At 36.0% G+C, this 12,439-nt stretch overlaps 1 protein-coding gene across 2 annotated transcripts in view; it reads right to left on the reverse strand.

Annotated features, from left to right (window-relative positions):
- Positions 1–975: 975 nt before the first annotated feature.
- The window catches only part of LOC106665249, a 96,254-nt gene continuing 84,790 nt past the window's right edge, over positions 976–12,439 (reverse strand). For both annotated transcript variants that reach the window (XM_014391546.2, XM_014391556.2), the window contains exon 3: positions 976–1,885. In XM_014391546.2, coding sequence (XP_014247032.1) covers positions 1,225–1,884 — 660 coding nt within the window. In that variant the 5' untranslated portion in view covers position 1,885 and the 3' untranslated portion in view covers positions 976–1,224. The remainder of the gene's footprint in view (positions 1,886–12,439) is intronic.

The raw sequence follows: 12,439 nt of genomic DNA on the forward strand, positions 1-12,439 counted from the left end.
CTCAATTTTTTCAAAAAATCTTTGTATGCAATTAAACATCGGGAAGCAGATTCTCTATGTGAACATCTTCAACTTGTCAGTCTGATGTTAAAATTATTTCAGCATAGAAGTTATATACATAGAAATATTTTAAAAATCTACAAAACCATCAAAATCTACCTGGCATGTAGAATTATGTTAGATTTCGACCCAATTAACCAATTCAATAACCTCTATTTGGTATAATAAATTACTTCGTAGAACTCCAAAATTTTTGAATTAGACCAACTTGTGACAAAAACTATTATAAAAACATTTTTTTAACGAGGGTTCGCAACAGCAAAGGTCATATAAACCCTCAGGGTGCCGGTGTTTTTGAAAAAAGCCCATTTATAAGTATGTCGGGTTCGAATTCAGCGGCTGGATTCGAACCCGGGACCTTTACCTTACAGTGATGAGTGCCGTGTCAACACATAAACCGTTGCGGCCACCGACGCCCCAAAAACATTATTATTAAATAACTGACATATTTAGATAGATTAATATATTTTTCTTTCGATTTGAAGATAGATTTAGTAGGAAAACAATAAAAAAAAGAATCACATTAAATAAGTTTATTTAAATATTATTATTAAAACATAAAAACTTATATTGAAGGAGTGTCTATCAGTTCTTAATATATAGAAAAAATGTCTATACAAGTAAATGCATTCGGTACTTTTTTCATGAACATAATACAACTACAATTAAACATTTAAAGCTTATTTAGAAGTACCATTTCTGATAATTAAAAAAAATAATAAGTCTCTCTAAAACAAAAAAAATTAAATTTAAAAAAATAAATATACAAAAATGACACTTAAAATTAGGAAGACGAAATAATTTAATGATTGTCACAATGTCACCCGAAAATTGCACTTCCGAAATACTCTCAGCGTCTCGTGAAAGCCCGGAGGGTTAAATTTTGAGCACTTAAAAAAATTATTACAAAAAAAAAATAATAACAAAATAACTGTTATCAATATAGTACAATGTTTACATAGTCTAAAACATCAACTAACATAAACCTAAAAATAAAATAACAATAGCTAAAAATATACATACAACTTTTGATTGACACGAAAACCAGATTCACAAAATTGTAACAATGTGTTTGTTTTGTTTTTGCCTCTAGTCATGTTAAAGGAAGGTCAACATTTCAGCACGATTATCTCTTGAGCTGGATTAATTACTAAACTATAATAGTTATTCTTTGATCCTGTGGAGTGAGCCGGTCCTTTTTTTGCTCTCGATGACGTAGAGGGCGTGGGGCTTGCCGTTTCCGGGGAAATACTTTTGAAAAGCGTTCTTGGACGGCTTTTTCGGCTTGTAGTAACTGACCCTCCTGTGAGGCTCGTCTCCGACCCAGATGGTGGGCTTGAAGACCTGGTTGGCGTCCTTGGCTTTCGCGCTTGTCTTCCTGGCCACCATTTTCTTCACTTCCGGTAAATTCCAGTGGTAGATTTTGCCGGGTTTTCCGTTCGACTTGAAACTCACGGGGATCCTGTTGACGTTGTGGGACTGGGACGAGCCTTTGGCCGGTTCGGAATCGTAGTAGTAAGGGTTGTGAGGAAGTTTTATGATGTACATGTGGGAGTCGCCCGAGTGGCTCTTTCTCGACTGAGAGGCGAGCCTCTTTCTGTGGTGGCTTCCGGGGTTCTTCATCCTGGTCATGCCGATGTGCCTGAGAACGTCGGCCGTGGTCTTCCTTTTATTCCCGGTCTCGACCCTGACCGGAAGCATCCTCGGGCCTTCCTCGGTCGTCGTCTTCGTCACTTCGTTTCTCTCCGTCTCCTTACGGACCGACGCGCTGAGGGCCACCGACAGACTCAGGGCGAATAGTATCACCGACCAGTTCAGCTCCATTCTGAAACAGACAAAATGCATTTTTGAGCATGACGATAATGATAGGGCACGCCCTAAGGACCTAATCTTAGTTTACTAATTGAATGGAGCCCTTCATAACAGACTTCCCGCTCGGTTATTGAAATAAAACGTCTCGAGGGAGCGGTTTAAGAATAATTACACGAGAACGTCAGATTACTATCGTAATTAAATTTGTAGACTAATTCTCATCTGCTACTGCTTTTAATTAATTTGGGCTAATAGGGTCGATTTTATCAATCACGAATTCGTGATCGACCGGAGAATTCTATTCTCTGTACAGCAAAGAAAATCCGTTTTCAAAACAAAAAGCTCTGGTTGCTTTTTATTATTCTTGTCTTAATTTACTTGATGTTTTGCTCTATCAGACGTGTTTTGGCATTTCGTTGGCGGATTTTGTCCAAAGTTTGTCTTGGCACGCTACTACAACCGGAAATCATTAAACCCCTGGTCAATCATCAAAATCGCAAAGAAAAAATTTACCAAATTGTTCTATGTTCTAAAAATTAGAAAAAACGTACATTCTTGCAAATCTAAAATATGGCAAAATGTCGAAACACAGACCTAAACAGCATGGCAGACAAGTATTTCCAGAAGCTGCCATATTTAATTATCCCGCCGGTCTTAAAAAGAAATAACCAATAAATTGCATATTTAAGTCTGAGAAAATGAGCAAGTTCTGTTTATTTATTTTGTTTGTCTGGAAAAGAATATTGGTTACTTGCGTTCAAGAAAACGCGCAACCGAACTCCACCAGCTCTCAGCCCTCAAGAAGAAATCTCCCATTTTAAAAATTACCATTGCCATAAAAAATAGATACCCTTAATACATGAAATATAGCGAAATGATATTATCGAAAACAGAACGCCATGAAAGACCAAAACAGCGAATATACGCTGACCAAAATGATCGAAAAAACTCCATGTTCATCGAATCCAAGAAATTACAAGCTCTCTTTCGACATACTTTAGTAAAGAAAAAATGAAATTATAATAAAACAATTACACGAATTTATTTCCTATTATCTCATAAGGAAGCTGAGAAAGAAAATCCCCAAACTTTCAGCAAACCTGCGTCACATCCTGACCTTAGTAAAACTACAGTATTACAGACATAAAATTTAAAAAGGCAAAGTTAAAAAGCTTAAACATGCCCCTAGGTTATTATATTCCATCAGATGTTTGACCGTTTTGTATTATACAGTATACAGTCTGAACGTTTTAGCCGAGTGTGTGGGTTCAAGTTTAGTCGTCTAGGTATAATTTTAAGTAACGGACGTCCAAGGGTTAGTGAAGTGAAAACTGTATGCTTTATATGAAAACTTTTACAAGCCCAAAGCCATGGTTCTAGGCTGTCCTGTTGATGTTGGGAAGAGAGAGGTAGACTATGATAGGATCAGGGTTAGAAGAAAGGATCGGGAAGATTATTAAAGTAAATGGTATAAAGTAGAAGTGCCAGTGTACGTCCTTGAGGAACACCAGCGTTGTAGAGGAACCTTGATACATGTGACGATCGCATAAGTAAGATTTTAGGATAAGGTTCCACTATATGCTGATTATATGATTTCACTGTACGTTTTTTCTGTGTTCAAGGATTGTTGTTATTGTTTTGAGTGCTTACTGTGTTGCTACGTTATTTTATAATTGCAAAAATATGTATTATTTTCTGCATTTTTCATCACTTTTCTGTCATATACTTTTCGTTGCTAGACGATCCATATGCTTATTAGTATTTTGTTATAATTATGTTTATTAACTTTTCCTCCACACGCAATATTCCTAAAGCATATATTACATACAAATAATACATACACACTCATGCTACCTTAAGATTTTAATCCAACCTATGTTTGGCAGGTTTCAGAGTACCTGGGACCCATTGAGTACCCACCCCTACTCACCTCGCCTCGAGAATCACCTCGCCAACCATCCAATCACGCCAATAAATACGTTCATACAGAGTAACCTTTCATGCCATATTTAGAATTAAAATTTATTGTCATTTGTCTACATTTTTATTGTCCGGCGTTGCACCGCTCTATCACTCTCCACTAACCTCACTAGCCTTAGTTTTTGACAGGTCTGCGAAGTACTCTATATTCCTCGGCAGGCCCGTCCGTTCATACATAACCATTCATGCTAATAAACACATTCACACTAGAAGGGTACAACGGATGCCGTCGAGCCCTTCCCTCACATCTCTCTATCGATATTAAATTACCCAACCTAATTCGGTGGGGCTACGGGTACTCATCCGTCTCATCCGCGACCACTTCATCATTCGCGCTAATAAATACATTCATACATAATAAAAGTGGGGAATACAACGCGTGGTTGTTTATACGTGCCCATGCGCATTTATTGTTTTTAAATAAGCAATGGGATTATCTTTATAATCACTGTCTTGCTTTTATTATCCGAAGATTAAGCTAAGAGCTTGTATATGGACTTGCAGATTCTCCTCTGGCCAGTGCGTTTGCCTTTTCGTTATCCAAAATTCCTTTGTGTCCTGTTGTTATCAGCACGATTTTGTTCGACAGGTTTCGGAGATTTTGAGATTTTGGATTGCACTCATTTGTTAAATGCTTTAATGGCTGCTTGGCTATCAGATTTTATGAGGAGTTTTTCGTCAGTGTAAGATCTTTTAAGATTTTTTAAGGCACAAGCATTGATGGCATGAAAAACAATCAAAATGTAGATTCATTGTTCAGCACATTTCAAGAAGAAATCTTAATAAAATTCTTATTCGTGTCTAAAAAAAACTATCAAGTACTGCGGGAAAGTTAATGAAGTCTTTTGTACTGCTGGAGACGACCTGGGAAGTCATAAACTACACAGACTTCAGGAAGAAATCTAAGAATTCTCACCAGTTTAAAGCTCATTGTTTGTCAGTCTTGTCGAAGGCAGATTATGATTTTTCTGAATTTTTCAAATTACAGGTTTTTCACCAGCACTTCAAAACGAAATCTCACGTATAATTCCTACTCGTGTCCCAGCAAACTAGCAATTATTGCAGTAAAGATGTCTGCAGAGGATAGGCAAACTAGTACGACAGAAAACGTTTAAACTACGGGTTCATTAAGCTGCAAACTTGAAAAAAGAAATCTTACGTGGGTTCAAGAAAATGAACTGATGCAAAAACACGCAACTGAATGTGGCTGAACAACACAGAAAAATATTTGCATGTGCGTTCGTCAGTGTCACTGGATAATTGATATCTTCAACCATCAACTAACATTTTCATTTGTCTAATTAAGCAATTAGGACCCATTCCGTTTTAGAGATAAATACAAGTTGGTTAATAAACACAAATTACCTATTGAAAATTAAGTCATTTATATAATTTATACGTATAATTTTTTAAATACCGGTCTTGCATTCTTTTTAAAAATTCAATACAGAAATGTTTGGTTAATCGTGTCGTTCCATTTTCGTCTACATTCAAACATTGAGTAATGTACCGTTACACAGGAACGTCAATTATTTTATTAAAATCCTTTTTGAATATAGGCAATTCGAACACGAGCCATTCTCATGCCGTTATTTTGATATATTGGACGTTTACGATGTCAAAAATAATTGAATTTCTTAATAAAAGAAGATCTATCTTTACGTCTCGACGTCTTAACATGGTTCATATCGAAAACAGATCTTCTAAACGGATTTCATTTTTAAACTCGTCCAATTTGCGACCATCTGTGCGACCAGGTTTTCGTGCTTAATCAAGCCTGTCTTGATGAGCAGATATTTTGCATGGTTTAAACATCGTAAAGTGTTAAGGGTTCTACAGTGTTAAAGCACTTTGATTTTAGCTCAACCCATCCGAAGTTCCAAATAAAATCTATCGGTTCATCTAAAGTATTTAATTATCTGTAATTTAGTCCAGACTAATTAACCGATCAGCGCTCGATTGGCCCGGCCTCATATAAATCCTAGCCTCTGAATTTCTTTTTAAATATTTTCTTTAACCTATCAGCACCCAATTAATCAATGTTATCTATAAAGTCATGCATTATTAAATAAATAATGGGTTTTAAAAAAATTTCACCTTGGTTTCCAAATTTTGAGAGTTTTTGTAAATGAACCGTCCTACCTCTCTTCTCATACCTTGAAACCTTTCCACACAACCTCTCTCCACTGACAAAAAATGTTAAAATGGATCCTATTGATTCCTAAACTATTTTCAACTCATTTAGGATTGCCCCTCATCTTTAAACCTCATCAAGACATAAATGATGCCAATCACGCACAATAGGTTATGCATAACTTTAGTATGCCAATTCCTGTTCATTTCCGTTGCAACCCTTTTCATCCGTAACTTTTTAGCTCTATATAGAGAGCGTGTAGAAGAATCGTCCTTGACACAACAGCAAGTATTTCGATCACCCGTTCCGTTTTTGGAGGGAAGAGGGTCCTTTTTTATGTATAGAGTAATGACAGTTTTGTATCCCTAGCGTGTGTTGAGAGTGAATGTACTTATTGGCGTAAATGTGTAATTAGTCGACTCTCAATTAGATTAGTTATACAATACGTGTAGAAGCTGATGGAGAAATATGGAGTATTTTTCCACCCTATTTGAGGGAATGGTGGTTATCTACATACATGTGCAGATTATGTTAATTCATTTTTTTCATTCTTCTGAAGGAAAGTACCTCATTTACAAATCCCCAATTAGGTAAATCCACTAGCCATATTCCATTTACCTCCACCATGCTTCGAAACCTCCCACAAAATGCCAAAGTTTTCTTAAGCACAATAAATAATGCCATCTTACGAACCGCTTACTTTCCTTTTTTTATAGAAATATTCCACCGTTATTCTCATTCCAAAAGTTCGCAAACCTCCCAAACAATATTCTTTCAAACCAATCAACCATCTTTCTTTTAATGACCCAAATCCTTGAAAGACACATTTTAAAACGCGTAAAGTCATTCCTTCTCGCCAATTCGGCACCCGTCCTCATCATTCCATGATCCAATTAGGGTTCAGAGTTGTCTACTCTACCTCCTCTGCTCTAGAGAATAAAGGGTATTACTAGGGTGCTTTCTAGATGTAGCCCAGCCTTTTGATATGGTCTGGCACCCCAGCGTCCTTATCCTGAAAATCTAACCGATGCTTTAAGCCAGAAACACACTTACCCGATGCTACGCCATGCGACGCTACCCGATGCTACCAGACGCAAATCCAAACTCCGATTTTCCATAAGGTCGCATTACCCCCGTGCACATCTACCCAATGCTATGCTACGTTAACCCACCCGACGCTCTGAGATCCCCACTGTCCAGATTTTCGTCGGATCGCATCGAGTACAGTCGAAGACAAAAGAACCGGACACTCATATTTTTATTCAAACTACATGTATTATTGTAGTTATATTAATTACATAATACTTATTTTAATATAAACCAAATTAACTGTGATTAAAAATTAATTACTTTTTATTTAAAAAATTAATTTTAATGGTTTGGTAGAAAACAACACCGGAATACGATGTTTTGATATAATGAATTTAACTAACAATTTATTGCACTCGCTTCTGCGGTACATATATTAAAATTGGAACAATTTATTACACGGTTTTGCTCATAAAATTTAATTAACAATTTATTTCATAGTTTTGCTCGTAAAATTACACCATTTTGTAATGTCGGGTAGCATCAGAACAGGACACTCATATTTTTTGTAGTTTATTTCAAACTAAGTACATGTAATTTTGTCGTTATATTAATTACAACATGTTATTTTAATGTAAACCAAATTAAACGAGATCAAAAATGCATAAGTTTTTATAAACATTGTTTAATTATGATGGTTAGGAGTAACTTTATTAAAACAATTAAGTTTAACAAACAATTTATTAGATGGTTGTGCTCATAAAATTTAACTAATAATTTATTACAAGGTTTTGCTCAAAACAGTGCATTAAGAACAAACGATGCGTTGCGATTGTATCGTGATTATTGTGATAAACGCTGTGGACTGTACGCGACGTGTACTTGCGTCGGATAGATGTGCACACCCCACCAAAACGTGGTAAGGCGTCGGGTAGCGTCGCATGGCGTAGCATCAGGGTGTGTTTCTGGCTTTAGAGTGAAGTGGGATAACGAGTTCTCGGAAGTCAGACAGAATCCGGCGTCCCACAAGGAAGCATTCTGATCCCATCCTTTATATAATTTATTACGTATACACCCTAATACCATTTTCTCTACTTACGCGGATCATACCGCAATTTTTTCCTCTAACTCAAATCCTGACCAACGTATATTCAACATCCTCCTTCAGCGTATCTTCGAAGACTAGTGCAAAAATGGAGGAGAGGGTTTATCTCCATGAAGGTAAAGAATCCTCTGTCTATTTTGGTCAATTGCTGTCTTTATTCGTTTCAAATTTGTGATGCACTTGAGTTAACGGTCTGGTTGGGTGAAAGAGGATCGTAATAAAGCACCTCATTCTAATCCCACTAAATGCACATTTTTCGGGTAATCCGGCTATTTGAGTTGTTAACAGTAAGTTTTTCCCCAGGATTTTCCTCCCTCAACATTGTTATAAATGTCTTTTCATCCCAATATTTTTAATGGGTCTTTTCAGGACGGAATCGCAAATGCAGTCTAATAATATGTGAATAACCAAAATATCACTCCGACAAACAAATACAGCCTCTTCTAGTATGCATTTAAACTCTTGTATATGTTTTGAATTTGACCACCATCAACGGTTGAAAAAAGATCAGATCGCCAATGAAAATTTTTCCAAAACCGAACAAAGCGCTTACGGAAGTACTTTCTACTAAAGCGTTATCTATACTCATCTCAAATTTTCTACTTTTTTAAATTCATAAATGTGTCTATTTATCCGGTATCAGGTTAGAATCAGAACAATTTCCGATTTCGTGTAAATTACGTATTATCTATGCAAATAATTGCGCTTCGCGCAGATTGTTGTTCAATTACTCGATTTAAAAAAATTAAAAAAAATTGAAATATCGGAGAGTTTAGATATCATTTTTTTACATTTTAATGATAGTGTGCCGACAAAAATTACATATTATAGGACATGTAATTAGTTGGTTCAAAATGACATGTGAGACAACTCAAAGGTGGCGAAGAAATTAAATTAAAAACAGTCATAACCCCATCAAATCTTACATTGCATTTTTTTTGTAAATACGTCAATAATCAAGGCGGTCCTTGTTTCTAATAGAGGTCAACCTAATCGCAGATTCCAGAATCATTTTTTAAAAACGGATCGGCGAACGATTTTCTAACGAGACGGATAATTACCACAGCATAGTCTCGATATATCGGCTTGTTCCCCGTCCATCGGTGGAATAAATTACGACGATCCGCTTATTACAGGCTCGAGAGTCTTAATACGCCGCTTTTAAGTCCTAATTGTGTCCGTATCGGAAGGAGGAATCCTTTCCGAACGGTCTTGAACTCCCGGAGGGGATCGGAATCCGGGGACGTCTCTCGCTAAAGGCGGATCATCGTCAATCCTTGTCGAGGGAAGGGGTTGAAAATGGGGGAATATTAGACCAAATCTATTTTTCTGTTTATAATTTTAAAAGCCAACATTACACTTGATTATATACATTATAAACCCTCTCTGGCACCTGTAAGTAAGCCCACTCCCCAGGAGATAACAGTATAATTTGGATTTTATTACACCCCGGTTACGAAAACGATAAAAGTAGTTTAGATTTTTGAAACAAATAAATTATTTAAGAGACTAAACCCTTGCTGGCGTTCCTCAGGGGAGGGTGTTTAGTCCGCTTCTCTGTTTTATTTTCTTACCAACCCAAAATTACTCAGTTTGTGCGCAATCTACCCGCTCTTGGGAAAGAAGAACCACAGTAAAAGTCCTACGGAAAACTCCAAAGAGACGATATTAATAAATGGAGAATTAAAAAGGACCTTCTCAGCTGATGACCCTTTTAGGTAGGCAGAGGCACACTAATATTCTCAACCTCAAAGGTGCAAATGTACCAACTAGCATCCATTCCGTATTGGCCTGTTACCTGCTTAAGAGCTTAACTTGGGGAGTTTATATTAATCACCGGAAAGTTCAAATCGAAAATCCACCCCGATGCTTAAGTTGGAAGCTTAGAGGATTAGCTTCACACTCGGATAATCCAAGCAAAACTGACTAAAACTTGCAGTCTGGTCGTTAACGATCATTTTGGTCTTGCAATGAAATTAGCTTGTTATTTGCGTTTTGTGGGACTATATGTGGCTCATGTAAAGTTTCCATCAGGCGTCACCTCTTCTTCGACAATGATTTTGCCTTCCAGATATAGGAATATGCAACATGGAGCAAGCAGCCAGCATAAATCACAATTAAGAGGCTATCAACACCTCGCGCTCATAACAATCAGTCGACGTGGTTGACAGCTGCCGGACGATCAGTACCGTCAACTAACAGATCTTGAAATACGTAACACTGCACTCTTCCTTATTACTTGCAGCAAATAAAACTTTCCCTCAATTATAACCTTAACTTTCAATGAAATAACAATCATCACTATCCAGGGCTTTGTGTCTTCCTTCCATTGACCATTGCTAGTAAGTAAAACATCCTTGAAGTCTGTCCAGCAACTCATCTGATCACCACAAATAAAATCATTTACAATCTGCTTGTTCTTCTAGGGTTTTATGTAAGGATTGGATCGAGTACGACCAAACTACAGGTGCATCACGCCGCAAACCATACGGAGAAATCGCACAGCATAATAAAGCATTCTACAGTTATGAGGGCAACTTAACGTTACTTGCATATGATCCAACATGTTTGTTATTATCAAAAAATCTTGCTTACCCTGACGTAACTGAGAGGATAAATATCGAAATCCACTTTCGATTTATGTTAATGTCCACTTAAATGTTAATATCTAAGTTTAAAAAAACCTCAAGACACTATTTATATTTATGAACTAATTGGACATAGAGTGATAAATTAGTTTTCTTACATTTTGTAAGTATTTTTATGTATTTATTTTGATTTTAATGATAATGTGACAAATCAGATTCTTTTCACACGCTGGGTTGATGTAGGATAGTCGCCAGGCTTTACTCGACATATGTCTCACGTGAAATAAGCCTACTACACAGGGTGTTCCGTGAACACTTACTTATATACTTTAATACTTCAAGAGATTTTTCTACATGTCAAATTGAACTAAAAAGTCCTATTCTTCAACGTCTGATTTACAATTTTGTTTGAGATATTTCACTTTTTAGGTTAGTTCAACCTTTCACGACTTTTCCCATAAATTCCCAAGAGCTCATAAAATCCTCAACATAAATTTGATTACACGAATAATAAGCATTAAAGATAGAGAGGGTGAGATATGAGATTTATTTTTTTATTGTTTTCTTTATCAAAAAAAAGAAAAGCTTAGATGATAGTTTTAGTAGTTTGCAAAGTTATTGTTTAATGTTAAAGTAAGATTAAAAATTTAATCTTTCTATTACAAAAGGTTAAAAAAAATGTTATTCATCAAGATTTAAAGTATCTTTTGAAGTAAAAACTGTGGAATTAAAAAAAAAAGGAACAAAACTCTTATAAAGTAAAATATGTCAGGAAACGATATCCGGCTTGCATTCATTAAGAAAGTGGACATTTTAAAATAGTTGTTTTAATTATTTGTTGTTGATTAATATTTAATGTGTTCTTAAAACATTGAATATGAGATCAAATTTATTGCCGGTAATGAAAACGTTTACAGATACTTTTCGAGGTAACTTTACATGAACAAAAGAAACCGGTTTTAGGATCGTTTTTCTTAAATTGGGGACCGCGGTAGCCGAGTGGTTAGCATGAGAGACTCTCACGCCGCGGTCGTGGGTTCGATTCCCACCGTTGCCCCTGGCCCTTTTTTCACAATAACCCCCCCAAATTTGAACACACATATACGAATTGTCACATGGCTAATATGCATAGTTCATAACGCAAAAAAAAAAAAAAATTATTTGTAGCTTTTTGTTTTTTTCTTATGTCCAATTTTGTAGCAAAGTATATTATGTTTATTTTGAGAATCGGATTTTGAACAATAGGACTTTTCAGACCTATTTGACATTTCGAATAACATTCAGAAGTATCTGTTCAAGGGACACCCTGTATAACTTTATGTAAGTACAGTTTCCTGTATGTTTTTTTAAATAGTCAACAAGGAAAAAAATATTAAAAAGGTTAAACACTAATTATTAATCTATTTATGTTTAGCGGTCCAATAGGCCGAATTACTTCTTTCAATTAACTATTATTTTTATGTAAGGTCTTGGATGAGATGAAAAGCTAATGTAACGACCTTAGGCTGGGTGGGTTCGAAACCCGCTCGTGACACTAGATTTTTCATCTCAACCAAGACCTTACACAAAAAGAATAATTAATTGAAAAAAGTTCATCACTAAATTAAAGCAGCTTTTTTTCAACCCAACTTTCCTTTTGTCGGAAGTAAAGAGCTAAATGTTTATTTCCCATCCATCTTAGGTCTTTCATTGCAATTTAAACAGCACGTCCTATGATTGTGATTAATTAAA

The sequence above is a fragment of the Cimex lectularius genome, unplaced genomic scaffold (assembly GCF_000648675.2).
Source record: "Cimex lectularius strain Harlan isolate CLEC.00 unplaced genomic scaffold, Clec_2.1 scaffold1, whole genome shotgun sequence".
NCBI classification, from domain to species: domain Eukaryota; kingdom Metazoa; phylum Arthropoda; class Insecta; order Hemiptera; family Cimicidae; genus Cimex; species Cimex lectularius.